At 31.2% G+C, this 27,157-nt stretch overlaps 2 protein-coding genes across 5 annotated transcripts; both read right to left on the reverse strand.

The window, feature by feature from the left end:
• Window positions 1-7,322: 7,322 nt before the first annotated feature.
• LOC8263148 (F-box/kelch-repeat protein At5g60570) lies at window positions 7,323-10,909 on the reverse strand. Of its 4 annotated transcripts, none has more exons than XR_007216965.1 (3): window positions 10,668-10,909; window positions 8,587-10,392; window positions 7,323-7,654 (listed from the first exon to the last, which is right to left on the reverse strand). XR_007216965.1 is itself a non-coding variant. In XM_002530245.3 (2 exons), exon 2 carries the CDS (start codon window positions 9,954-9,956, stop codon window positions 8,826-8,828), a length of 1,131 nt encoding a protein of 376 aa, XP_002530291.1. In that variant the 5' UTR covers window positions 9,957-10,392; window positions 10,668-10,909; the 3' UTR covers window positions 8,496-8,825. The 4 variants fall into 4 exon arrangements, 1 of the variants encoding a protein (XP_002530291.1); XR_007216964.1 differs by having other exon boundaries at window positions 7,323-7,657; XR_007216966.1 differs by having other exon boundaries at window positions 7,323-7,690.
• Window positions 10,910-19,653: 8,744 nt separating this feature from the next.
• On the reverse strand, window positions 19,654-26,726 carry LOC8263149 (serine/threonine-protein kinase GRIK2). Its single transcript, XM_002530246.4, has 13 exons — window positions 26,416-26,726; window positions 26,083-26,268; window positions 25,273-25,656; window positions 24,618-24,692; window positions 24,488-24,532; window positions 23,909-23,983; window positions 23,388-23,475; window positions 23,106-23,230; window positions 22,083-22,178; window positions 20,821-20,887; window positions 20,603-20,718; window positions 20,417-20,495; window positions 19,654-20,256 (listed from the first exon to the last, which is right to left on the reverse strand). The coding sequence occupies exons 3-13, from the start codon at window positions 25,591-25,593 to the stop codon at window positions 20,072-20,074; spliced, it is 1,272 nt and encodes a 423-aa protein (XP_002530292.1). The 5' UTR covers window positions 25,594-25,656; window positions 26,083-26,268; window positions 26,416-26,726; the 3' UTR covers window positions 19,654-20,071.
• Window positions 26,727-27,157: the final 431 nt, after the last annotated feature.

The following is a 27,157-nucleotide window of genomic DNA, read 5'->3' on the forward strand; positions in this document are numbered from 1 at the left end:
AAAGAAAGACTATCCTTGACATCACCTTTGACGAAATGAAGGTGCTTTTAGCCCAAATGGGAGTTGTGTTTGGGAAAAAGCCTTTTACTACTTGTAGAGAAGAGACTCATTCTGATTTACCAGCAATTCAACCATCTCATGCAATCCAAAGCTGTTTCATGTTCCAGCCTGAAGATTCCCCCCCCCCCCTTGGGAAGTCCGAAAATAAAAGATCGGAGATCCTCCCCTCATGGATTACTCCATCAAGATCCATAGAGCCTCTCACTCCACCATAAGAGGTCCTAAATTGGCAGACCTCAAATTCCATAGTTTAGAATTCCTATCTGAAGAAAATAGATGAAAAATTGGATCAGGCTCTTCATTTGGCTCATAAGCTGGACCAGAAGTTGGACACCTTCTCTCAAGAAGTACTCCAACTATATTCTTCTCTAACCGCCAAATATCAAGCCTTAGATAAAGAGCTTCGAGTTCCTTAACCGATTACACCAGCTTTCATCCAGAAGGAAAAAGAAATTACAATGCTCAAAAGACAGATTGATCAAATTGAACATGACCTCAGAAAGGATCAGTCTTCTATAATCCCTTCCTTTACATCAGCAGCCTCTACATCTTCTGCCATTGCTCCCTCATATTATTCTTCATTTCCTTTTCTCCCACAACCAGAACAAGAAAGAACTATTTATCAACCCTTTGGTACCTTTTCACATCTATACCCAAAAGGCTCCATAACCCAACAAAAGAAAATATCTCCTCCTCCAGTTTCTAAAGAAAATAAATTGCCAGACCAATCACTCATCAGTCCGTATGATTCTGATTCTTCCTCAAATACCTCTGAGATGGCTGATATCATAGAAATTCTCATGAATACCTTTACTACTGAACCCAGTCCAGAAGTAGTGGAGCCTGAAGATGGCACGGAGGATGCACAGTCATACTTTGCTCCTATTGGAGCTTCATACCCAAGGCCAAAATCGACAACTGGCACGGGACCTTGGTTCTCCTTTGATGATTTACCTCCATCAAAATGGAAGGATAAGCTTTCTGAATTTTTGGCATGGATTGATCTCCAAATGACTTTTGATGGTGCCACACTTAAAAAGGTTCTTGCTGAATTTGTTACGAGATTCACAGGAAGTTTAAGAGATTGGTTTCAGTCACAGCCTAAGTATACCAGGCTCTAGTTTGTAACGCTACCAACTCCATCAACTACGGTCACAGTTCTCCATAATCAGTTCCTTGGAAGTTATGATCTTGTTATAAGGCAACAAAAATAAGAATACTTTGATCGAAAATGTTGTTCGTTGAAAATCAAGGATCTGGAAAGACATTACTCTGCTATATCCAAATTATATTATGTCATTGGAGGGCATGATGGTGATGATACATTGAAATATACTTTCATCACCTTATTACCAGATGAGATACAACCAGAAGTCAACAACATGATCGCCGCAACAAAGAAACCAGTCACCTCCATTACCCTTAGAGAAATCTGGCAATTCACTCTCTCTTCCATCAAGAGATTATATGACCAACAAGAATTGTTCAGAAGATTATCTCAGGGAGATTTGATTGTTCAAAAGGCCTGTAACAAAAGCCACCTCAAGATTAAATGCAAGGCCTCAAATCGCGTCTGCTCCAGTCATAAAAAGAAGATCGGACGTCATTTCCAAAAATACCCGCGCAGAAACAAAGAATTCAGAGGAAGAAAGCCACGCTCAAAAGGATTCAGATATTTCCAAAAAAAGAGGAATCAAGGCCACAAATCAGACAGATGCTATATTTGCCGAAAGAAAGGACACTATGCTAAGAACTGTCCCCAGAATCTGGAAAAATTAGCAAAGATGATACAACAAGTCAGCATGTCTATGTCTCTCCCAGATTCATTTGAAGAGGATATAGGAGTCACTCTTATCAGAACAAGACAATCTTACTCCAAAAAGTCTCTTTGGAATAGAGGCAGAATATTCAGACTCCACAGAATCCTCAGAAGAGTCCTCTTCAGACTCTGATGATAGTGAGATTCCAATTCTGATGATCAGTCTCCCTTCAAAAGAAGAAGAAGATATCATGACAAATGTGATGCAATACCCTTTCTCTCCATATCCACTTCCTGAGTTATCTCAGCTTGCTACCAAAATTCCTCCAGTTCCTTATGTTTCTATACAAGTCTTGCCTTCAAAGTATGCAAAACATGTTCCAATTATAGCTTTCTTTGACACTAGAGCTCAAAGAAGCATGATGAATCCCGAAATCCTTCCATCTGAATACTGGAAGTCTCATGTTCAGTTTTTCAGAGCAGCAAATGGTCAAACTTTTAAGACTACTCTAATCACAAAGCAAAAAATCGGGATACAGTTTTTTCCTAATTGCGTGGTATGGACGCACATCATTGGCTCAGATCTCCCAAACAAAGACCTTTTAATAGGGTTTGATGTTTATCATCAAGCTCAAAGGCTTCAAATTCTTCCCAATGGAATAAAGTTCAAGAGGCAATTTCGTCCTTACACAGATACCTCTAATATGTTCACTATAGCAGATACAGAACCACCATTTTTACAATACAAAGAAAAATTCCTTCCTTTTTGTCCAGAGTCCCATTCACATTTCCAACATCCTCTTCCCTTGTGGAAAAATCCCCAGTTCTATATCAGCCTCCCTTTCAAGCTCAATGAAGATATCAACCCAACAAAGGCCACTCATCTAGGAATGACTCCAACAGATCTAGCCCTTGTCAGATCAGAATGCTTGACTCTGTTACAACAGGGCCTTATTGAGCCCACAACCTCACAATGGGCCTGTCAAGCTTTTTATGTGGAAAAAAGGTCTGAAAAGTTAAAAGGGAAAAAGAGACTTGTTATTGATTACAAGCCTTTAAACCATTTTCTGCAAGATAACAAATTTCCTCTCCCTCGAATTTCGAACCTAAAAGTCCATATTCAGAAGGCCTAGTTCTATTCAAAATTTGACCTTAAGGCTGGATTTTGGCAATTGGGTATCCATCCCTCAGAAAGATATAAAACAGCCTTTTGTATCCCAAACGCCCAATATCAATGAACAATCATGCCTTTTGGGCTCAAAACAGCTCCTTCACAATTTCAAAAAACAATGATAGAAATCTTTGGGCCTATCCTTTACTCCTCCCTGATCTACATTGATGACATTCTCCTATTCTCGGAGACAGCTGAGGAACATCATCACCTCTTGAAACAATTCATTGCTATCATCCAAAAGTATGGCATCATGCTGTCAGAGAAAAAGAGTATTATTAGCCAACAAGAGATAGAGTTTCTTGGCATGCATTTCAAAGACGGCCAATACACGTATGGTCCACACTTGACAAAAGAGCTTGATTACTTTCCAGATGAGAATCTCTCTGTAAAGCAAATACAACAGGTTCTTGGAATACTCAACTATGTCAGGGAAGTTATACCACACCTGTCCAGTTACACATGTCATCTTTCTAAAATGCTCAAAAAAGACCCTCCTCATTGGGGAACAGAACAAACTACAACTGTCCAAAGACAAAGAATTGGCTCACAATCCTCCACCTCTCACCATGGCTTTCTAAATTCTTCATCTCTTTTTCTCGATCCATTGGCTATGAGCTAATTGTTTGCGCGATCTGTTCTTCTATGATCCAAAAGGGCTAACTCGGCTATAAGAATCCAAAAGAGCAGAAAGACCTCTCATGGCAAGGTGCCTCTATACGGTCTTAGCTTGAGGATTTCTCCTGCCTTGAGTTTACAGCATGAGGATTATAGAATGAACAGCTCTCGGATCCATTTAAGTCATAAATTTTTACCATATCATTATTAGCATTTAAGATCATAATTAACTTCTTATAAATAGTATAATTAATACTTTTATAAATATGTTATGTGGCATTTTCTTATTGGAAAACAATATGACATGGCTTTATAAAATTCTGCCATATTGAGCCTCATAGAAAAACTTGGTCTTCTTTATGTATATATTAGATTTAAAGTGTAAGTATCTATTAAATTTATAAAAATAAATAATAACATATGAGTTTCTAATATATAAACAAAAAAATACTCATAAAATAGCTAAATATTTTAAATAAATATTACATTATATACTAATTTATTAGATATTTTTATACTGTGAATTTTATAATAATAATAATAATAATTTATACATGTGATGAGCAACACCATTATATATATATATATAAAACCACGAAGGAGTGAGGAATTTTAAAACTAACTAAAACACCTAGCTTTCTAATTCTAATAGAATTAATTAATTAATTATTAAGAGAAATCAATTTTAATCCTATCATAATTTTTAATTCTCCAAGAATTGATGAATAATATATATATTTTTATTTACGATGAAATTCAATAATTCAAGTACAAATTCCTATAAAAATTGAAAACAAATTGTAAAAAGAAGGTTTAATATTTTATATTTTATATTTATTTAGAATCTAGTTATTTATTAAGCTTGTAAAGTATATAATGCCATATGAATTCTTATTATATAATAAAGAAATATTTATAAAATAGTAAATATTTTTAATAAATCTTATATTATATATTAATTTATCAAATTTTAATAATATAATTTTTATAATAATAATAATAATTTATACACGACAAGTAATATATTTTATAAAACTAAAATTTTAGGTCGGCAAAAGCTGAGATTTAATAATATGCGTGGGACGGGCATTAGGCCAATGGACAAATCTACCAGAACATATTCAAAAGTACAAGTTGGGTCAGATTGAGATAAGATGTAATCGTGGGCCAACATATATCTTCTTCAGATTTGAATCCTGTTACAATAGTTGGCTTTCATTTTCTTTTTAAATCTCAATCTATTTATATATATATATAGAAACACATATGTATGTGTAATTTCTTTTAGTGATTACTGCACATCTTATCAATAGTTGAAAAATATTCTTAAATTTTCAAAATATTATTTACAAATAAATAGACAGTCTCTTTTGAGTTGTGATGTGTCTAAATTAGTACTTGCAAGTCTACGAATCGAATGGTAGTTCGGATAAGCTCACCACGAGGTCGATCTCACAAGGAATTGTAGAGCATATATATTATAAAAACTAACTATTACACAAATTACTGAAAGTAAATATAAACACTGCAAGCGATGTTTTGAGAATGATCTTAGTTTAATAAAAGAAATTAAATAACCAGAAAATAAATATGCAACTAGAATGATTAATATGAACTATATGATAAAATAGCATTTAGTCTAGCTTTTACTTAGTAATCCCCTTAATTCTCTTAAGCCCTAATTTAACAAATGAGATGGTGATATGCCTTTTTCTTAAGTCACTCAAGCTAATGATACAACTTAGGTTTCTTATACCAATATAGATTAAAGTAAAGATGATGTCTCTAATACTTTTAACCTAAAGATTTTCATAACACATATTACTACTAAATTAATATGATAGTCAATCAATAATAATAGATGAAACTAATGAACACATGAAGGAAAAGAAATCATTCATTAAACTCAAAATATATAAGGTTCATACATAAGTAAAAAGCTAAACTAAACACTTATGGGACTTAGCCTAACATACTTAATCCAATGATCATTGTAATGAAATAGAAAGACTTAAGATTCATAAAATAGAAAACTAAAACTCCTTCAAAGTTTAAAGACTCTTCAAGGAATGAAAAAGATTGGTCCTCTTTCTCCACGTCTTCGAAAAGCTTCTCTGATTCTTCAAAAAATGACGCAACACAAGCTAGCAAGATGTCAAAGATGATGAACTCCAGAATTTTCTGCAGAAAATAATGGAACCCTTCTTCCCGAGAGACCTAGTAGTCAAAGAACTCGCTATTCTAATTCACCTCTACTCCTTGTAGAGACTCCCTTCTCTAGAGTTCTTTTCTCCACACACAACTCCTATAGTTTTATCCCTTATTGTCCTAAACAAACTAAACAACTCAAATGATAATTATCAACTAATTACATAATAATTACTTAAACTCCCCTTTTTGAGTCTTGATAAATTAAGCTAGGTCCAAACTATTAATAGCCCACGTGTCTGATTTTCGAGTCTTTAATAGCCGTAGTCCAATTACGCCCATTAGTGCGTTTTAAGCTCAAATTCTCATTTTTTGCATTATTTCCTGAATTTAGACAAGAAAAACTAAAGTGAGGTAAAACACGTCTTTATACCATATTATATATAGAAACATATCATTAACGCTCTAAAACACTCTTAAATATCTATATACAATTTAGATCGATCAAGTTGATTCTAGTTTTCTTAAAAAAGAATTAAAATCAGCTATTAAAGATAGTTTATTGATAATTTATAAAATTGAAATCGGTCAAGTTTATAAATTGAAATCGGAGTTGATATAGTTTTCAATTGATCTCGATTCTTATTCTCCTTCTCTTATTAAGAAATTGAAATCGGTCAAGTTTATTGATAAATATAAATTTTTTTTTAGTGATTTCAAATCATAACAAGATTAGACTGATAATTTTTCTTCGATTATGATTTAAATTATGAGAATGAAATTAAAATCTAACCAATCGTCCAAATTTTAAGCTAAGATTGAGAGTTAGAGCTGCTTTAAAATGTAGATGCAAAAGAAGAAATATTTTATCGAGGCTTGGATTAATTAAAAGAAAAAAATAATCTAACTAATGAATACATGAAAAAGTGAACAAGTTTATTGCTTTATTTCCCAAAAAGGTTTCTTCCAACTCAGATCTTTTTTCTATGTGCAATTTCCGCTTCTTTATTTCCTTTATGGTTTGCCATTGCGAGAAATAAGAAATAGGATTTGTAAATGGCAAAGGGGAAGTTGTCTTAGACAAAATCATAACGTATAAACCAATGAAAGCACTCAAGAGAACCCTGGCCCCAGTCACCAAACATTGTCAATATAACAAAAGAGAGACATGAAAATTATGAAAATGACGTTTCAATGGAAAGTTTAGATGAAAAATAGAAGCATCACTTAAAGGTCCTCCATTAAATTAGCCCCAACTTGACATCTCTATGACCACCACTAATCCAAAACTCCTATTACTATTTAACCCTTTTTTTCAATAAAAGTTACCTACTTAAAAAAAAAACCCAAAAAAGAAAATAAGAAAATAAGCATCTATAATGAGTTTTCTGTTGAGAATATGAATGCATAATATGCACAATATAAGCTTAATTGAATTATTTCAAAGGCGATTCGAAGAACAGTCTGATTAATATTTGTTAAAAAATAAAATTCGAGTTTCTTCATTTTCCATCCATCAATTTTAATAGAAGTTTTATTATCTACGATGAGAATAAGAGAGTCATATAATCCGCAAGCGAATAAAAAAGTTTAATTTGAAAAGATTCAACTTTTTTCTTTTTGCCTTTTACTTTACAATGTTTCCAGCCATCTTTGAAAAGAAAAATCAAAAAAATTATTCCCAAAGTTGCTATAAAGAATATTTGAGCAACTGTCCCTTCTTTCTATGCTGCCTGTGGGTACAATACAAAGCATTGAAAACTGCATAAATGCAATCACAAGAAGTATACTGTTCACATCTCAAACAAAAGTATATGTTATCTCTGAAGCAAATTCCAAAGCACCCTTGGATCCATCTACATGTGTGCACCAGCACATTTATCAGCAGACTTTTTGTTCTTCTGGGCCAAAAAATTCAACAATCTTCAATAAATCTTGTTTTGAGAGGAAGAAAGTGATCAGTGTACACAGCTGATGTTATTGTTAGTTACAAAGTTCAGTAACCGCCTTTATATATATATATATATATAGGCAACATGCATCCACACCATTCACATTGATTTGACCACACATCATCAATATCAAAACTCTCCATGTCTATACAGTTAATATATTTTCATATTAAGGGACATGGGTGGCCTGCTAGTCAATTACATTTGCACCAAAATGTTAAATATTTAGATTTGACAAGATCACAAACAAAGCTATTTTTGATTCAAAAATCTACTGCTCTAAGAATACAGAAGAAATTTACAGCACATATATTTTGTTTTTTGATAAGTGAATCAAGAAAAATTGTTCAAGATCTTATGGGTCACCTAAGAGCTTAAGATGAAATTTCCCAGCTGAAAACATCAACTGTTTTGATATACTTGTGTTTTGCCATGATAATGATTTAAATAAGCAAGACAGCATAGTAAAAATGTAGTAAATGCAGAAGGTGTCAATAGTATCTTGCTAGAACTCTATTTATTTCAACCCGACTCAACTAAGACCTCACCCTAAGTTAACTGAAGCCAGCTAAATGAATTCTTCTTTTCAATTCGGAAAATAATGAAAAATTATAGAAGGAAAAAGAAAAAAGCTCTTTCAAGTTTCAATTATGGATGAAATGAATAAGAATAGAACATGAAAGCAATCACCACATATCAAATTCCGGAATCAGATGACTGTCTGTTCCAATTAGAGGTGAACGTATAGAAGTGTTAGATGTCAGCACCAAAGAATAAAATCAAAGCATGAAACAATAATGGTTTTTTCAATTTATTAGCTGTGAGCAGAAATATAACTTAACAGGGGGGTGAAAAGAAGAAAGAAAAAGAGCATTTACCGGAGTGACCCTACTCAGTACTTCTTTGACAGCAAATAAAATGTAGAACCTTGAAGTGAAACACGCAAATTTAAATACAGGGATGTTAAAGAAAAGGAACCCAAATCCTCGTACTGAGAAGTGCTATCTCAGTAACAAATTAAATCTAGTCAATCGAATAAACTTCCAGGAAGCAACCTAAAAGGCCAGGTCAGATTGCAGTAACCTGTACCCTCTGCTGAGTTGATCTAAAAGAATCCTCAACAGCCCATAACCGCACAATTGTAAACAAACACGCCAACATGTTCCTTCACACCAAGAACCTTCCAATCCAAAGTTCCATTATTCACCCCCGACTTTGGACACCAAGAATTAAGCACAACAGCTTCACCTTCTGGGCCTCTTTGCCCACCCACAACTAGAAGTTTCTCTCCACATGCCTTAAAAGCCAAGCCCCAACCATTTGAAGAATCCGCCCTCACAGGTAGTCTCCCCAACACCTCCCAGGTGTTCTTCACCTTATCATATTTCTTCACCATGTTAGTTAAATACTCAACAGCATATAGCTGGTTATCAACAACTGCAACAAGCGGAGGAGCCTGAGCAGCCCTATTAACATTTGGGTACATCCCCTCTATCATCCTCCATTTCCTCGTCTCAAAATCATACTCCTCCCCACATGTCAATGAAACAGTGGGACTCGACATTCCACCAATCACGTAGAATTTGCCATCCATAAAAAAGCCAGAGCACAGTCTACGTGGTGAATGCATGTTCGGTAGCATTTCCCATTTGCCTGTTGAAGAGTCGTATAATTCTGCTGAATTCAAAACATTCCCATTCTTATCACTCCCTCCTGCAACAACAGCAATAGAACCAAGGCTACCTGATCCAAAAAGACATCGAGGACGATTCATCCCTTCACACTTAACCCAACCACGACGAATCAAACTATACTTCCAAATAGCAAAATCAAACAACTCACGCCCAAAAACCAATAGTTCACTACCCACAGCCAATGACTCCTTATCTGCATGATTGAAACACTCATCACAAGGTATCTTGGGCAAAGCCATCCATTTCTTTCTCACGGGATCAAAGGCCTCCCATCCCCTCGGATCACAAACTAAATACACCCAATGTTCTGTAATTCCCAGTTGCTTCCTTAGTCCATATAAATATCCACTTTCAATTAGTTTATGAAACCTCTTGTTTATACATGCTAATGAAGCATAATCCGATCTACATGCCCAAGCTAGACAATTCAATGCAACATCATCAATAAGACCAGGAAGGAGTGAATCACTTGATCCTAAACGTAGCCGACCATCATTTACTCCTCCTCTCGTATTTATTATGGAACGACTCATTACTTCCTCTTCTCCCTCCATCAAACTTTAATCTAAACAAGCTGTTCTTTTTTATGTATTATGAACCAATCTTTGCTATCATCCAAAGTAATATCAAGCAAATCTTAACAATTAAACTTATGCAACAGTTCTTGATTATGCTCCCAATACCCTGAAAACAAATTTCGATCTTTGCAGACAATCACTCTCCATCTGTTTATCTTTTCCATCAAGTCAAGAAATCAACACTATACACCTCCATTTTCACAACTCCTACTCAAATTTGAGGCAAAATTTAATAACTTCTTTTATTTAAGTTCGGAATCAAAACCAGAAAAAAAGAAGTCGAAAATATAGAGAAATACAATCACGAATAAAGATACAGCAACATCAATAATCCCAGCTACGTAACTCAATTACCAAGATTTTCCAGGAAAGTTCTCCAATTGATTTCCAGCAATCTAAATGGACTTATTACCTGAAAATTTATCATAAAACAATCAATTAACTAGAAACAAACAAAATGAAAAAGATAAAACTTTGAACAGCTGAAACAAAAACAATTAAGCTCATAAATTAATCAAACTAAAGATAATAACTTTTTCAAGGTCCGATCCAAATCCAATCTCATTAATATAACCCGGATCCTAAAACAAGCAATACTTATAAAGCTACTCATATTAAGCAAGAGTTCCAACAGTAAAAATATAATAACAATACAAACATTAAAGAAACAAAAGATTGCAACTTTACCGGAAATTATTAAAGAAAGACCGGATCTTGGATTATGGGTCACCGGAGAAGTTGCCGGGGAATGTTTTCCGCCAAACATACTGCCGGAGTCCGGCGAGCGTAAAAGAGAGAGAGGTATCAAAGATAGCTTTGTACTTTGTTAAGAAAGAGAAGCTGAAACTGATAAAGAGAGAGAGAGAGAGAGAGAGACAGACAGAGGTGCGTTATAAAACTGAAATGCATTTGGTTTTGGTTTTCTTTTTTCTTTTTGCATATATGTCCCTACAATTTTTAATAGTTTTTATAAAATCCCAAAATTCCTTTTTCTATTTTTTTATTTAAATTTCTAATTTAGACGTCTTTTTTTGTTATAAGATTATTATTTGTTTTATTTTTGTAGGCGGCACGCAAAGAGTAGCAAAATTGTCTTCTTTCTTCTTTCTTCTTTCTTGTCTGTCACTTTCTTGATTTAATTTTCTTCCAAATGAAATACATTTACATAATCTTTTTTAAAAATTAAATTTATTAATATATTTTCTTAAAATTTAAAAAAAGAAAGGTAAGTACATGAAATACTCTTTTTATGAAAAGAATAATAATTTTTTTAGAAAAGATATTCCATGTTAGTGTTAATTTTAATACTAAAAAAAATTTCTTACCCTTTTAGCTAGTGAATATATCATGGCTATATGGTATCACATAAATTTATAAATATTAATTTAATTTTAATAATTTATTAATATAATTAAATATTAGATCATTCAATTATATATAGTACTTCATTATTAATTAATTAAATATATTAATTTTATTTATTAAATTTTTTTATTTATTTTTAGAATTTAATTAGTTGTAATTGATAACTATAAGATTTAATTATAAAATTCTGACTCGTATAAATAATTAAAAATTATGTATAAATTTACTGACATTCTATATTAATAGAAGGAACATATAAAATAAATAAATTATTTAAAATAATATTAATTAATAGTCTATAATTAAAAAATAAATTTATAATGGTAGAGTGTTATGATAATACTCTAGTAAAATGAGCGAAAGAATGAATAAAAGTTTTACTTAGTCATTGCATGCCACTTACATAACACATAGCACTTACATCACTGTTTTTTATAAAATAAAAATTCTTTTAAAATACTTTTTTTCTCCAAAAATAAATAAATAATTTAACTAAAGTTGCAATAGTGATAATTTTTATTCAATTTTTAAAAGTGATTTATTAGTTATTGTAAAATAATGGTTATCTTTTATATATATATAGTTCCTAGCTATTGGGTCAAGAAAAAAAGTGGGTGGAATTAAAAACCATGATAACATGTCTAATATAAACAAACAATCAAATGAATTGGTGGTAGATTTATGAGCTCTATATGATACACACATATATATAAGAAACTTTTGTGTTATGTGTGCCACCTACATGTTAAAATGGAATAAAATGTACATAGTGATTCTAAGACTATTATTATTGAATGTATCTTTCTCTAGCACATTACCTATAATTATTACTATGGTTTTTGTCTTGGTAATATATTCTTAACAAGATAATACATTATAGCTAGTGCATTATCTTATTCCTTACTCGACTTTTATTCATACATGTCCTTAATTATAGTGCACACAAGTTTTTCCTTCTTTGGCTACCCTATTCTTATACCACCTAAAAATGCAATGCAAAGCAAAGTTTCTAAAGTGGAATTCTATACTTGCTTGTGAATGAGAAACACTAGAGTTTTAGGTTCAACAACCACTTAGTTTTAACTCATAGGGCACCCAAAAAAAAAAAAGGACATAGACATTATAACCTTCAAGAAAATGAATGGTTTCACTCATAAGGGTTAGGGTATTCATCTAAAAAAATGGGTTCATTTCACCATTTAACATGAAGGGAGTTGCTGGGTTGATTCTATTGACATGCCTCTATTTAAGCTTTAATGATAATTTGATAATTAAAGAGAAGATGAAAGAAGAGAAGTGAAACTAGTCTCTTTATTTATTTATTTATTTTCCTCCTAAGCATTAACTTAGAGTTGTTGGCCTTATTCCCTCTCCCCTACCATATTTGTTCCTATGTGCTTTAAATGTGAGGGCAAATGATGGGTACCAGCTCATATCTTTAGATAAACACCAATTTCATGAGTAGATACCCTATCAAAATCCATGTGAAAGTGAATGACTATATTTATTTGTTTTCTTTTTTCTCAATCAAAATCACATGAAGATAAAGAAAAAAAGAAGGGATTTAAGTGAGATTTTTCTTTTGTTATTATCAATATCACATGAAGCTCATTGAACCCAGCTACCATTTTAGCTCCCAAATTAATCTTTTGATACAAACCCCACTTCTCTTTTTTGTGTTAATACAACTTTATGTCTTTATATTTGAAATTGCTTAAATAATTTTTAGCATTTTCTTTAATTAATATGTCCTTTGTGGGTTATACTTGGAAACCCTTTTTTCTCCTCATTAATTATATATTTGGTTTTTGGGTTGAGAAAGAAAAGAAAAGAGTATAAAGAAGTCCTCATGGAATATAGAAACACATGACTATTACATAATTTTTTTTTTTTAGGTCGGATTCATTGTTAGTGATCAAACATTGATACTGTAAAATTTTTGTATAATGATATCCTATATGAAAATAATCTCTAGAAAGCGATAAAAAAATTTGATCCTAATTTATGCCAGTTATAAATATGAATAGACTCTCTATTGTAATAAAATAAATTTTTTAAATCCCATTTTAAAAAAATATTTTTCTATATAATAATATTTATATATATAGTTTTAAAATATATACATTCTGCTATGTTTTATTTTACTGTAATATTATACCAATGTTATTTATATAATATAATAAGATATTAACATATCATATTTTTTATTTCTATCAGCTCACCAACAAGATTAAATATTAAATTCAAAAAAAAAATTTAGTACTCAAAACCTCCATTAATTATAACATTCTCATAGTTATAAATTTTATTTGATTCCAGTATATGACTATAAAGAGATTTTATTATTTATATATCAGCAATTGTAAATCTAAATCATGATAATTATTTTCTTTAAAAGAAAATATTATATAGAAAGAAAGCTCAAGCATTCTAACTTAAAAAAATAGCAAAAATATTTTTTATGGTTGTCTAAGGTCTAATGTCCATAAAGTGTGTATTTCTTAAAATTTAAACATTAACTAAAAGTGTAGTTAGATCTAATACTTACCAAACATCTTTACGTGGCGATCAAATATTCGGCCACTGATTGATTGGTTGATGAGAAATAAAAACTCAATTTAATAAATATTTTATTATTTTTAATTTTAACACCCCAATCTTTTTTTATTTACCAAGTATAAATTCTGAAACTTCCCATGAGATTTATTAGGGCCAATTATTTTCGTCTAATGGTAAATTATTAAATATGTTTCTAGAGTAATTTTAAAAGTAAAAATTTCATTTCTTACCAATCTGCATGAGTGATCAACATTGTGAACAAATAAATTTCTAAATTTTTAATAATTATTGACGACTAAAGATTAGAGATAGACTAACAAAATTGAAGAGACATTTATCGCACGAGTAAGAAATATAAAAAGAAAATAGATAGAAAAAGATTATTTAATTAATATTCTTATTTACAAAAATAAAATAAAAATTTAGAATTTTTATTTTTCTTATTTTTTATTTATCAATATCGATTATTGTTTCTCTCTGTTATAAAATTTACTAAATTATTCTTTTGAAAATTGAGCATATAATTTTTTTACAAACTTAGTAAATGTCAGTATTTATATAATATCAATTGTTTAATATAAAATATAAAAATATTCATATATAATTTATATTTATTATAATGTATGCATCAGAATTTATATAAATTTTATAGATATAAATAAATAAATAAATAAAAGATAATCAGGCTTTGATGAGAGAGAAAGAAAGAGACAGGATAGAGATTAAGAATCACATGTTCTTTCCAAGGGTTGACTAATTAGCACCAAATATTTATTCCAAAACCATTTTAAACATGAAACTTGTGATTTTAATCAATCTTTGGTGTCTCCAGACTTAACCTTTCACTACTTCATTCATATTGCTTTAAATTATTTTTTTTTTTTAAAGTTTTTTTTTCTTTAAATTCTAATTATTACCTTTCCACTTTCTAACAACAACAATTATTGAATTAATAATAAACAAATAATAATTATTGATGATTAACCACATATCTTTCTAATTATCCACAATAAACCATGTACTAGGTGATTATATTAATATGTATTTACTAATAATACTGTAATATAATTTTTATTCTAATTATGTTCAAATTGCATATCAATTATTATTTTTAATGGTTTTACTATATTGTTTTTTTAGAGCATTTACTATATTGTTCTATTCACAATAAATAGAGAAAGAAAGAGAAAATTAAAATTAAAATGTACACTGAAATATTCATTTAAATTAGAAAATAGTTGAGATGGAGACAATAAACTCTTGATCTAATACATGGTCAAACATTATATTTCCAACTTGACACATAAAATTCATTATGATTGACCTAGAATTTTTTTAAAAAAATCAGAAATTAAATAATAAATTCATGGTCAAACATTATATTTCCAACTTTACACATAAAATTCATTATGATTAACCTAGAATTTTTTTTCTAAAAAAAATCAGAAATTAAATAATAAATTCATGGTCAAACATTATATTTCCAACTTTACACATAAAATTTATTGTGATTGATCCTAGAATTTATTTATTTCTTAAGGCATATTTGACTATAATAATCATAAAACATTACATACAACAATATCCAAATCATAGAAAAAATACATATCTTTTCCCCAAAAAAGAAAAAAAGAAAAATGAAAATTCAACTCTTTAAAAGGTGGGTCAAAATTCAGAGTTAAGAACATGTGTACAAAAGGGTCCAAGGGGTACAGGATCATGCGGCGGCTGGAAATTAAATTAAATTAAATTAAATAAAAAAAATCTTAACCGTAGACTAACAGTTTATAACAAATAAATAAAATTAAGAAAAAAAATTGCAGCAAAGCAATTAATTAAGGTGATGAAATGTAAAAAGAAAAAGAAAAAAAAAAGGAATTCAAGTACAGAAGTAGTCTATAATATATTGCCTTTTTCAGACTTGTTATTTATTTATTTATTTATTTATTTTTATAGTTGAAATGGATATACAAAAGTACAAACTGGTACATTTTTTTGGGTTATAAAGTTTTATCTCCACTTTACATTAAATTTTACATCACTATTTATGCCACTTATCGATCTTTCTACCTAATCCATTAAACTTTTTTTTTTCTAATTTCAAAGTCTTGCAAATTGTATGATTTATAATTTTATAATTATCCAATTTAAATTACTATTTAGGTCTTATTATAATTTGTTGATTTTTTTATTAACAAAGAAAATGTGTTTGTGGGTAGCATTTATATTATATATTAGTGGATTTTGGCCGACTTCTCATCAAATTGCTTTCCCCTATCGATTATTAAATAATTAATTTTCTTTTCAGACTTGGTAAAGTTGACTCGTGGGTCTTTTTTTTTATTTAATTGCTATTAGACATTGGTGATTATATTTGAGCTTTGAAATTAATTATTTGTACATCATTAGAAAATACTTAAACAAAGAAATATTATACTCACTAAATTTATTGCACAACTTTGGACCAATTTGAAATTGTTTCTGTGACTTTTGAACTTTTTTTATTCGTAGTAATTCCTTTTTAATTTGACTACAGAAAAATTATACTTTATTTAAAAATCGGTTGAAAAGTATATAAATAATTCTTTGACATTTAGAAATTTAGCTTAAGATGAAAGAGTGTTTTGCCAGTGAGATTATAATTTTTTAAGTTTGTGATTTTTTTTTTATAATATGTGAATTTTTATATTTATAGCGAGTGTAAAGAAATTACTTTTTTTTTGTAGTTCACGGTCCGATAATCTTTATATAAACAAAAAGAATATATTCTTTTAGTATTTTTAAGAAATGGGTAGTCCACATCAATGCCAAATTGTGCTTGCTGAACTGGGAGGGGAAAGAAATCAACTAGTGATCCTTGAATAGAGGGAATGAGTGGAGTGAAGAAGATGAAAAGAAGAGAGAAAAAAAGGGACCAATGTTTTATGTTAGATTAAGTTTGTTTGGTGTGGTACAAACTGTTAGATTAAGTTGGCTCCACAGACACTTGTATAAATTGTGCCTCTTTTTCTGTGTTCTTTTTTTAACCAAAAAATCAAAGTGGGGTTTCTTCCCATGAAAAAAATAAAAGAAGTTTCTTTCTGACATTAGCTGCATGTAATGGGTGCCACAAAAACACCCTCCACTATACTATTATAAAGTCTTTCTGTACTTTTACTGCTACCCCCTTTTTTTCCCCCTCATTGAATCAAAGGAATCTTTTATTCTTAAATCCATTGGTGTTCAACTGAAAAAAAATATATATATAGTGGAGGTTGTTGGAATTTCTACACCTATTATCACTTGTTGGTTTGACATCTCTTCCTTTCGTCTTTCTTTCTATTTTTTTATAAAATTAAAATTCTTTTAAATATTTATAAGAAAGACTGAGTATGGGATTCGAAAATCTCTAACTGTACAAAAAAAAACCGAAATTGAAAATATCCAGAACTATTTTCAAACCGAACCATCCCGAAATTTTCTTATTTTATATCGAAAATCGTACCAAATCATTCTATATTGTTTCCGGTCGAAGAATCGAAATTAGAATTAATTTAAAATTTTATTTATTTATAGATAATTATATTTATAATAGATAAGTTCAAATCTTAAATTTAAATTTAAAATTAAGATTTTCTTTTGGTATGATTCTAAATCTCATTAGTATTTCATATCGAAAATCGTACCAAATCATTTTATATTGTCTCCAATCGAAGAATCGAAACTAGAATTAATTTAAAATTTTATTTATTTATATATAATTATATTTATAATAGATAAGTTCAAATTTTAAATTCAAATTTAATATTAAATATAAAAAGAATCTTACTAAATATAAATCTAACAATTCTATTCTAGTAAAATTTAAGTTTATTGGCCCAAATATAAAATAAAAGCACTAAATTTTATATTTTATTACAATATTAATTATTCACTAAGTGTATCTCAATTTTATAATAAAGTTACAAGTTCATATCGTTATCGTACATTTAATTAAAAGATATAGGACCTAATTCTTTTTAAATTATAATAAAGAAAAATTATTCACGTACCAAACATATTAATTTATTAACTTATGATGATATAGTGCTAATATAACATTAATTACATTTATAAAATAATCTTTACTAATAATATTTTTTTTAAATAAAACAACACTATATTACATTAGAGGGAACAAAATGAAATGTATTTATCAATTGGGCAATAAAATATTATAAATATTTAACTTAGTGGATTAGAATTATTAAATAATATTTATTTAATATATAATTTCTTATTAGATTGTTGAATAGAAAATAAACTTCTCTATCCAATTTATCTTTTCCCTTTGAACAGGTAGATGATATTTTAGGCTTATTTTTTGTATATGGTTCTAAGTTTATTTTCTTATTGTGGTAATGGAGATTCCTCCTCAATTATTAGACTTGGTTATCTCTGATATTCAGAGTTCTTCTTTTTAATGAAATTCAAATTTTCCTCATAAAAGAAAAAAAAAATCTATTTATTTATTTATAAAGCTATTTATGTGATGGTAGGAGATTCTAAAGCACTTCAATTTGAAAATATTTATTAACTGTTATTATTAGATACGTATGAGTCTAAAATTCAATTCAAACAAATTTGTCTAAGTCAAACAATAAGTTAATATAAGACATTAAACTTTTTGGCACCGCAAAGGTGAAAATAAAATTCATACACATCTACTCACCCACCTAATGCATTATCTAATCATTTTATGAACCTTTCTCTCTTCCTTTCTTTCTTTTTTTGGCAGTTTTCATTCATTTGGCATCATATGCAAGAGAAAGAGTATTAGATTTGATCTCCCACATTACTTTATATTTACATATTTTTTACATGGAAATGAAGAAAAAAACACCCTCTTAAATCAAATCTTAGATCATCTAATTGGTTCAAGTCTTCATGAAATTCTGTAGAAACAAAAGGAAATCATACTTGAGGTCATAATAATATTTGATTCTCTTTTTTTAGAATAATTTAAACTTTATTTTTCGTATCGGATGAGTTTTTATTTTTATAATAGTAAGTATCTAGAAAAATATAATTAACCAACCAGAATGATTTAGTTAGTATTTTGATTTTAAAAGAAAGAAGAAGAAAATTGTATATTCACAAGGGAAGAGAGAGTCGTGCAAAACTTGGGAAATTTGTTGAGAGGTTGGTCAAAAAAGACAAAAAACCAAACCCTAAAAGATAATGAAACAATTCCATGACGGCCGATGACTTTTTTTTAATGCAAAAGTAGACCTCCATTTTCTACCACTTGCCTATGGCCGGTGGTATGGATATTGAAAAATTAAAAAGAATTAATGGCATCAGAAATCAACTACTGAGGGAGATAAGCATGGTTTACCATGTGCTTAGGAAAAGCTTAAAAAGCCTAATAATAATAATAATAATAATAAAGTTCCATGTCCCTTACCAATGGACAAAGTTGAATAAATTTATTCATTCTTTTATGTTCTTGAAAGGTAAATTACTAAAGGTTTCTTGGAAATCAAGTTTATAACCTCACAGTTCTGAAGAAACTACTAATCAGTTAAATTCAGTCATATTTAATTTGGGCTATAATATTTATTTTAGACATGCAAATGTTTATTGTCTAAGCAGAAGTTGCGGAACTTGGGATTCTAGGCTTCAAGCTTGAGGAGCTGCAAATTATCAGGTCTTCCAAGGCTCAAGACAACGGAAGAACCAACAAAACAGAGGTGAAACAAGAAAGGTTTGTTTGTTTCAGACAAAAAACTTCCTCAAAATTTATATTCCCAATGTCAAGTAAGATACATGAAACATTTACCACATAATTTTTAATCATTACAACTTAAAACCTGAAACGGGTGAACTGAAAACCTACACACTATTCCATTTCCTTTTTCTTTCTCTCGACAGTTCGAAAGTTCAATCAGCTGCTCAAATTCTTTCTACATTGGGGGCAAACTGGGTCTCAAATCCATTATATTTCAGGCAAACTGGGTCTCAAATCTCCTGTATTTCCTGCAATATCATGTACTTCCATGAAGTTGCTTAATTCTGGTTCGATACAAAGATCATGCCTCCCTCTCCAATCACATGGATGTGTAGAAAAAAAAGAGAGGGGAAAAACCGAAAAACGAAGCCCTGTGTTTCCTGCTATACATGAATAAATCCAAACTACAGAAAACAATTTAGTCAGTACAAGTCTCATCAGAATTGATAATCGTCATGTGTGGTTCAGTGTTGCTCCCATTTGATTGTTCCTTCTGAAGGCTATTACGCTTGCACCAACAAAAGTATTGAGAAATCGGGCCATCTTCTCCAATAACCCAACTATGTTTCACTACAGAATCTAATGTGAGCCTCAGTTTTGGATCTGCACATGACAGATTTTTCAGTTCAGAACACAAATCAATAACTTTTTTTAAGAAAAACAAAAGCAACAAACAAGGCTACAGAGTAGCAACAAAATCCATAATTTTTATTGGCTCCAGCCAGGACAATAAATTACTGACTACAAATTGATTTTGCGTCACCTTTGCAAAGAAGTCCTTCAAGTAAGTCCCTCAGCTGCGCATTCATTTCATCCGGGAGAACTAAAGGATTGTTAACAATCTACACAGAGAGGAAGAGGCATGGGGAAGGAAATCTTGTCAAGCGAATTATTAAAAACCATGGTGCAAAGCGAACTTCTAAAGAGTGGCAAATACATATCTTCTTGCCTTATCATATGTATCCTGCAGTGTTTCTCCAAGAAATGGGTATTGTCCAAGAATCATACAGTACAAAGTCACTCCTACTGCCCATGTGTCAGCGGCTTTGCCATGATAAGTCAGCCCTGTTTCATCAAAAGATAATTTCAGGAATAGTGGTAAATAAATTTCTCATCCCCCTAAAGGTTGAGGAAAGTGTAAAGCATTTCTCAGCTTAGAAACCTAACCTAGACAGCACTCGGGTGCAGTGAAAACGGGGGTCCCAGGAGACCGGCGGAGCTCATCATTATCATCCTGCAGAAGACGATGTAAAAAAATTAAAAAAGGAAAAAGAAGTATGAGAATTGTTAGCATATTCCATCACCAGGTGTCTCACCCTACAAGGAGAAAGCAATAATTTCACTATCTTGATGAATTGTACCATGCTTCACTAGTGAGCATAAACACAAGCATGGAGCTAATGATGGTAATGCCACATACCAATTAGCTCTATAGTAGCTAGATATTATAGCTTCATATTTTTACTGAGCTTAAGCTATCTAGCAACTAATGCATTTGATAGATTGGTACTACAATGGCTAGAACCAGAAGCTTAATTACAATGAAATTCATGTCCAAAACTCGACAGACCAATCAAACCAACCGGTGGAAGATGTATCCGAGAGATTGCACTGCTCTAATTCATATCCTAGTCACTTAAAACATGCTACAGTTTTAATTTTAAGACTCATCTTGCAACGAGTAATCCAAAATCCTATGAAGCACAGAGACTTCCTGGGGATTGACATATGTGTCCCATATGCCGAGGGCACAGATGAGCTGGGAACATGCCAGGAAAGGTACAGGACACGCCTAGATCTGTGTCCCTTTTTTTTTTTTTTATAAACTGGGGCAAACATGGGACACGCAGAGACAAGGGTCTTTTTTTTAAATAACTCAAAAAATATTAGGACCAAAATACAAATAACAGAAACCATCAGTTTTTAGGCCCTAAGCCACTCCATCTCTCTAGTGCTCTGTTCCTTTCTCCTCCTCCTTCCCCTTCCCCCTCTAATTCTTTTCTGTGGCTCTGTTTCTTTCTGCCCCCCTCTAGTTCTTTTCTGCAGGTCAATTTCTTTCCCTCCCCCCTCAAAATCTTTCCTACAGTTTCTTTGTCGTTCATTCAATATGCAATTATTATTTATACATTTCTATTTTCATGGATTCTTCCTCAAATGCTGCACCTGATATATAAATGTATATTCATACACAAATGCATGTATGGTTTCTTTTAACGAATTTGATCTGTCCCTTTTTTATCCAATTTCACTTTTTTACAAAATGCTGTTTCCAGCACTCAAGTGCACATCCATGTATATGATCCAAAGCAAAAATATAATTTTAGTAAATAATCTCAAAGCCTTAATTATATAAGAGATGCAAAATCATAAAATGGATTAAGGCCTTATATATAATTTTTAAACTGCATAATATGGAAGCAGTTTGTTACCTCAAAGACCTGGCTAACACTGAAATCTCCTATCTTCACTCTACCCGATCGAGTAACCAACAGATTGTCAGGTTTAATGTCGCCATGCACTATATTCTGTTGATCAAAGAAAAGACAAGCAGTTGAATACATATAACAATCCAGTACTCTGAGCATCATAGGACAGATGGTGTTCATATCAAAGAGAAAATGCAAAAACAGGTTTTGCAAAACATACTGACTGAAATATGGAAATCAAAAAACCATTTCATATACATAATTTATAAACAGAGCCCATAAAATCATAATGTCACCAGCAAAATTTGACTGGGATAATCAAATAACTCGGTCAAGTCTATGAAGCATGAAAACTACCACAAAACTGCATTGCAGCATTCTGGAGCGCCTCCAAGACTCTGGGCTCTTTTTATAAATTTTAAAAAAGTGAAAACCGTTTTCTAGTCTGGAGAAAATGTTTCTATCATTAAAAGATATCTTCAGTATTATTATTTTTATATGATTTAATGGATAAAAGTTGATTCACACACTTGATTTGTTGTCTATCTTAATAGTATATCATTTATAGTTTGCTTGCTAAATATCAATTAATGGTGAAAATTTGATTTAAACACATACCAAAGTTGGCACATGCTTGAGGATTCATTTTCATTTCTTTGTGTATATGGCTGTAAGCATTAATATTTAATACTACTCACTTGCTATAGGAGAATTAAAGAGAACAAGTGACTTTATATAGGCATACTTCCATGGTGAGAAGCTCATATTTTCCACATCAACATGCATAAAGAGGGATTTACCCCTAAATATAAGGCAAGGGAATACCACTAGCTAAAGCACAATGATATGTAAAGGCAAGGGCTTCTAAACATTCGTTTAATGACTCATAAGAGAACAGCCCTCTTCTTAGTATAAGTTTACCACATGAGAGGTGCATAAAACCACATGCATATGCACAAGGATATTGTTACGCAAAAAGCGTGCAAGAAGATAATATTCAATCAAGGTCTGCTATCAATAACTTACATGAGCATGGAGATACATAAGCCCAGCTACGATATCTCGTAAGTACTTTCTAGCAGTAATTTCTTCAATTCCACCGGGAGGACCAGAACCTTCCCAAACCCATTTTCCATCAACATATTCAAGAACTATAAGAACAAGAATGAAGTTGCAATCAGTCAAAGTAGTAATACGATAATTATTTATGCATATGGAAACAAACAAGGATCACAAACATGGGCAAGCAGATGAGGAACATGCTCAAATTAAAAGTTAAATAAGTAGAAAGATTGTAGCCATAAATACCCATGTAGAAGTGATCTGTGTTTGGGTCATCAATCACCTCAATGAGATTGACAATATTAGGATGGTCCAGCATTTTCATGATCAGAACCTGCAACAGAACAAATATAAATTTAACTTTACCTAACAGTAGAGTGGACTATATGAAATACCTAATACTATAAACACATTAAGTAACAGCACTATAACGTCAGAACCAAGCTCTTCAATATAACAGAAGATGCTGGCCCTTTTGGAGATTTATTGGTAACTGTAACTACAAGAAATTTTACAGGCAACTTTTTAATCTAAAGTACATACCAATAGGGGTCTGTTTGAGATCATTGTTTGGTGTTAAAAAAAGTAGGTTTTTTTTAATTTTTTTATAAATCACTTTTGTCAAACCTACTTTTAGGAAGAGCATCAATTTATCTGCATCTCTCCAAAAGCAGTTTTCAGAACTCAAGAAAATGAAAAATAAAATAAAAAAAATCTTTTTAGAAAGTGCTTTTCCCATCAGAACGCCAAACGGGCACATAATATACCTCACGGAGAACATCACTCATTGCAGTCTCTGAAGGTGCAACACGCAGCTTCAACAAATGAGACTTATGAAAAGCCTGCAATTAAATAAAAAAGAAAACTCATATGGTAAGCAAGTGAAATGTCTTGATAGTGTGTAATTTGAGAAATTGATCTAAGTATCAAACTGTCTAGAATTTCACATCCAGAAGAACTAAAGAGAAATGCTACACAATGGAAATTCGAACATGCATAGCCACGTTCTTAAAAATGATTCCAACCACATAACCCCACATATAGTGGTGAGATAGGAGCAGGCAACACTAAATAACAATTTCCTGAAGGCAAAGTATTAATTTTTAGTTTCCTCTTCTTCCCTTCCCTCATAATTCTTGGTTAAAGGAGGAGGAATTGGGAAGTATAAGTGCATTTAAACCTCTCTCTACCTGCACTGTAGAGGAGGAACCAATTGCAGAACATTTTCTCTCTCTTCTTCTTGTTAAGCAGGAAGGGGAGAGGCGGTTGGAGGGCTTACTAAAAAAGCTGTTCTTACCTAGTCAGAATAAAAGAAAAAAAGAATTACAATGATGAAAGGCAGCTACCTTAATTGCATAATGCTTCCCATCTAAACTGCTCCGATACAAAACCTGTCAGATGGAAGAGGCCAAAAAGCTAGCAGGTCAGTTTCATCAACCAACTCATGCAATAAAGCACTTTCAGAATTATGCTTACCACTTTACCATAGCTACCAGCACCAATCTTACACTCACGAACATATTCATTGATCATTTTATTGCCATTCTCATCCTACAAAAGAACTCAGTAAAATGATTTTCATGTTATGATAGATAATGGCCAACCAATCAGCGATACACATAAGTAGTCAGAGTCCAAGAATATATGCATGCATAGACATCTGGAAGGTAAAACATTTGATGCAATTATGCATAAATATGACCTTCTTCAGCAAGTAAAACCTGATAATATTAATTAACCAAGAATAAGAAGTTTCAACATTAGAACCAGCCCATGAGGAAAAAGAAGGAATGACTAATATCACAGCTCAAGAGCAGACATGCCATGCATTATAGAAGGATCAAATGTGCCAAAAAAAAGAGACATGACCACTTTTTACATACGCTATTGCAAGCATCATTTATTAACTCATATGTAAGCCTCCTGTGCAAGAAATACATGGTTATCAGATATCATTGTACATGAATCAAATATGGGTTCCAGGTATGTGTATGGGAATTGGACCTACATTACTTTGTTCTAAGAGATGCAAGCAGTTTCTAAGTGATTTTGAAACAACAAAATAACAGGAGAAAGTAAAGAGTGAAGTAAATATGCACAAAAAAGAATAAATAACACAAATTCTTATTACCTCTGAGCGAATAAGTATCTGAGTTTCCTTAACAGGAAATTGCCTGCAAATCATTCCATTCTGTTCTCGAAATCTTAAAATCTCTTCTGAGCGTTTGACACGGTTTGGCAACTCACCATCATCCTCATAAGTAGTGTCGGTAATGTCACCATTGTATGAGCCATCGTCCTCATCTTCAATTTCTTCATCCAACAAAAGTTCCTGGGAGAGATTATAATTCCTCCCAGTAACAGGTCTTGATTGTCGTTTGGGCTTCCATGAGAATCCAAAGCAGCTACAACAGCCCATTGCTCTAGCAATTGAGTAGCTCTTACGATACATCAAAGCTCAACTTTCAAGCACTACCAGAATTCTCAGCCACAAAAAGAAATCCTATTCCTAATTCTGCAAAAAAAACACATTCCCCTTCAGCTAACAAAAATATTCATAAACACATTAGAAAGCTACCTAATATTAGAGATAACACAAGAAAGCATCCTCCTCTTGGCTAAGTTGGTTTTTTTTTTTATTCAGCATAATGCTATAAATGCAAAGACATCTTATATAAACTTCTTACATCATAACAGAAAAATACATCAAGTACTATCATTTGTGTCTGAAACGATTTCCTTTTTTATAATTATCTACCAATAGCACAGACCTTATTTAATTGAAAACTACTTCAATGACTGCTAAAAGGGTTTCCATAGCACTCACTTGAAGTGCGCATAATGTATAGAAGTTGGACAAATACACAGGTTATCATCAACAATTGAACTTGACCCTTCAAAGAAAAAGCAAAAAAGAGAAGAAAAGGACAGAATCCCAAACCTGAATTATAATAGTGTCAGATAGAAAGGGCTCAAATTGCCCAATTCAGCTTTTGCTATTCCAGAGGATGCCATTCGGCCAAGTGAAAGAAAAAACTTAGAACATCAAATCTACTAATGTTGGAAAAGCCACACATCCTTATTTTATGCCAGTAACAATAATAATAACAAGAATAAGTTGACCATCCTACAAGAATTCAAAAAAAGAAAATCGTTATTCAAACATAACAACTTCCTAAATTCATAACAAAAAGACAAACTTGCATAGATATCTAAGACAATAACAAAAAAAAAAAACACTTCGAACTCAAATTAAAAAAATTAAAAATCATACCTTTTACTTAGAAAACGAATAACTCATCCACAATAAATTAATTTAAGAAAACCTCAAAAGAAAGGGTAATTATGGATTAACAAGGGAAAGAGAATTGAATCCAAAAGAAACTCCAATAAGATTTTGAAAGGATAGAGAAGACCCAACAAGGAAAAAGATTGGAACTACGAAAAAGAAACCCTAATGAGCTAGATTTGCAGAGAGAGAGAGAGAGAATTGTAAAAAGAGTATAAAGAAAAAGAAGGGAGTTTTGGAAGTTGCAGAAGTACAGGTGGGTCAAACTAAAATTATACTTGAAAAGAAAAAAATAAAATAAAAACAGAGACAATTTTAGAAAATTGTGGTACAAGCGTGTCCGGAGATGCTGTGACTTTTGTGTTTATTTATGGGGAAAGGTACAACTTTAGCCCCTAACATTTCATGAGAGAAGCGGATTAGCACTTACACTGTTTTTTAGTGTAATTAAATCCTTAATCAATGGAAAGAATATTATTCATATCTATCGTGAAACAGGAAATTAAACTTTTAATATCTATTTTTTTTAAATTAAACTTCTGTTATTTAAAATTTCTTTTTTATTCAATGGAGCAGTAACAGATCATGGACAATATAATATAAGGCAGTCACTCCTTTAACACCTGTTATGAGAAACATAAAAGAAAGAAAAATCACCAGCATAGGAATGAATGGCTTAAAGAAGTAAGGCAAGGGGGAATCGGTTACTATTCCCTTGATTAAAAAC

The sequence above is a fragment of the Ricinus communis genome, chromosome 8, assembly GCF_019578655.1.
Source record: "Ricinus communis isolate WT05 ecotype wild-type chromosome 8, ASM1957865v1, whole genome shotgun sequence".
NCBI lineage: Eukaryota > Viridiplantae > Streptophyta > Magnoliopsida > Malpighiales > Euphorbiaceae > Ricinus > Ricinus communis.

Excerpts from the sequence above, each read along its gene's own strand:
- LOC8263149 (XM_002530246.4), bottom strand. The coding sequence starts at position 25,593 with ATGTATCGTAAGAGCTACTCAATTGCTAGAGCAATGGGCTGTTGTAGC. Across the intron at positions 24,693-25,272 it reads AGATACTTATTCGCTCAGAG|GATGAGAATGGCAATAAAAT; the intron begins GTAATAAGAATT and ends GTTCTTTTGTAG. Across the intron at positions 20,496-20,602 it reads TGCAGGATACATATGATAAG|ATTGTTAACAATCCTTTAGT; the intron begins GCAAGAAGATAT and ends CTCTCTGTGTAG.
- LOC8263148 (XM_002530245.3), bottom strand. The coding sequence starts at position 9,956 with ATGGAGGGAGAAGAGGAAGTAATGAGTCGTTCCATAATAAATACGAGA.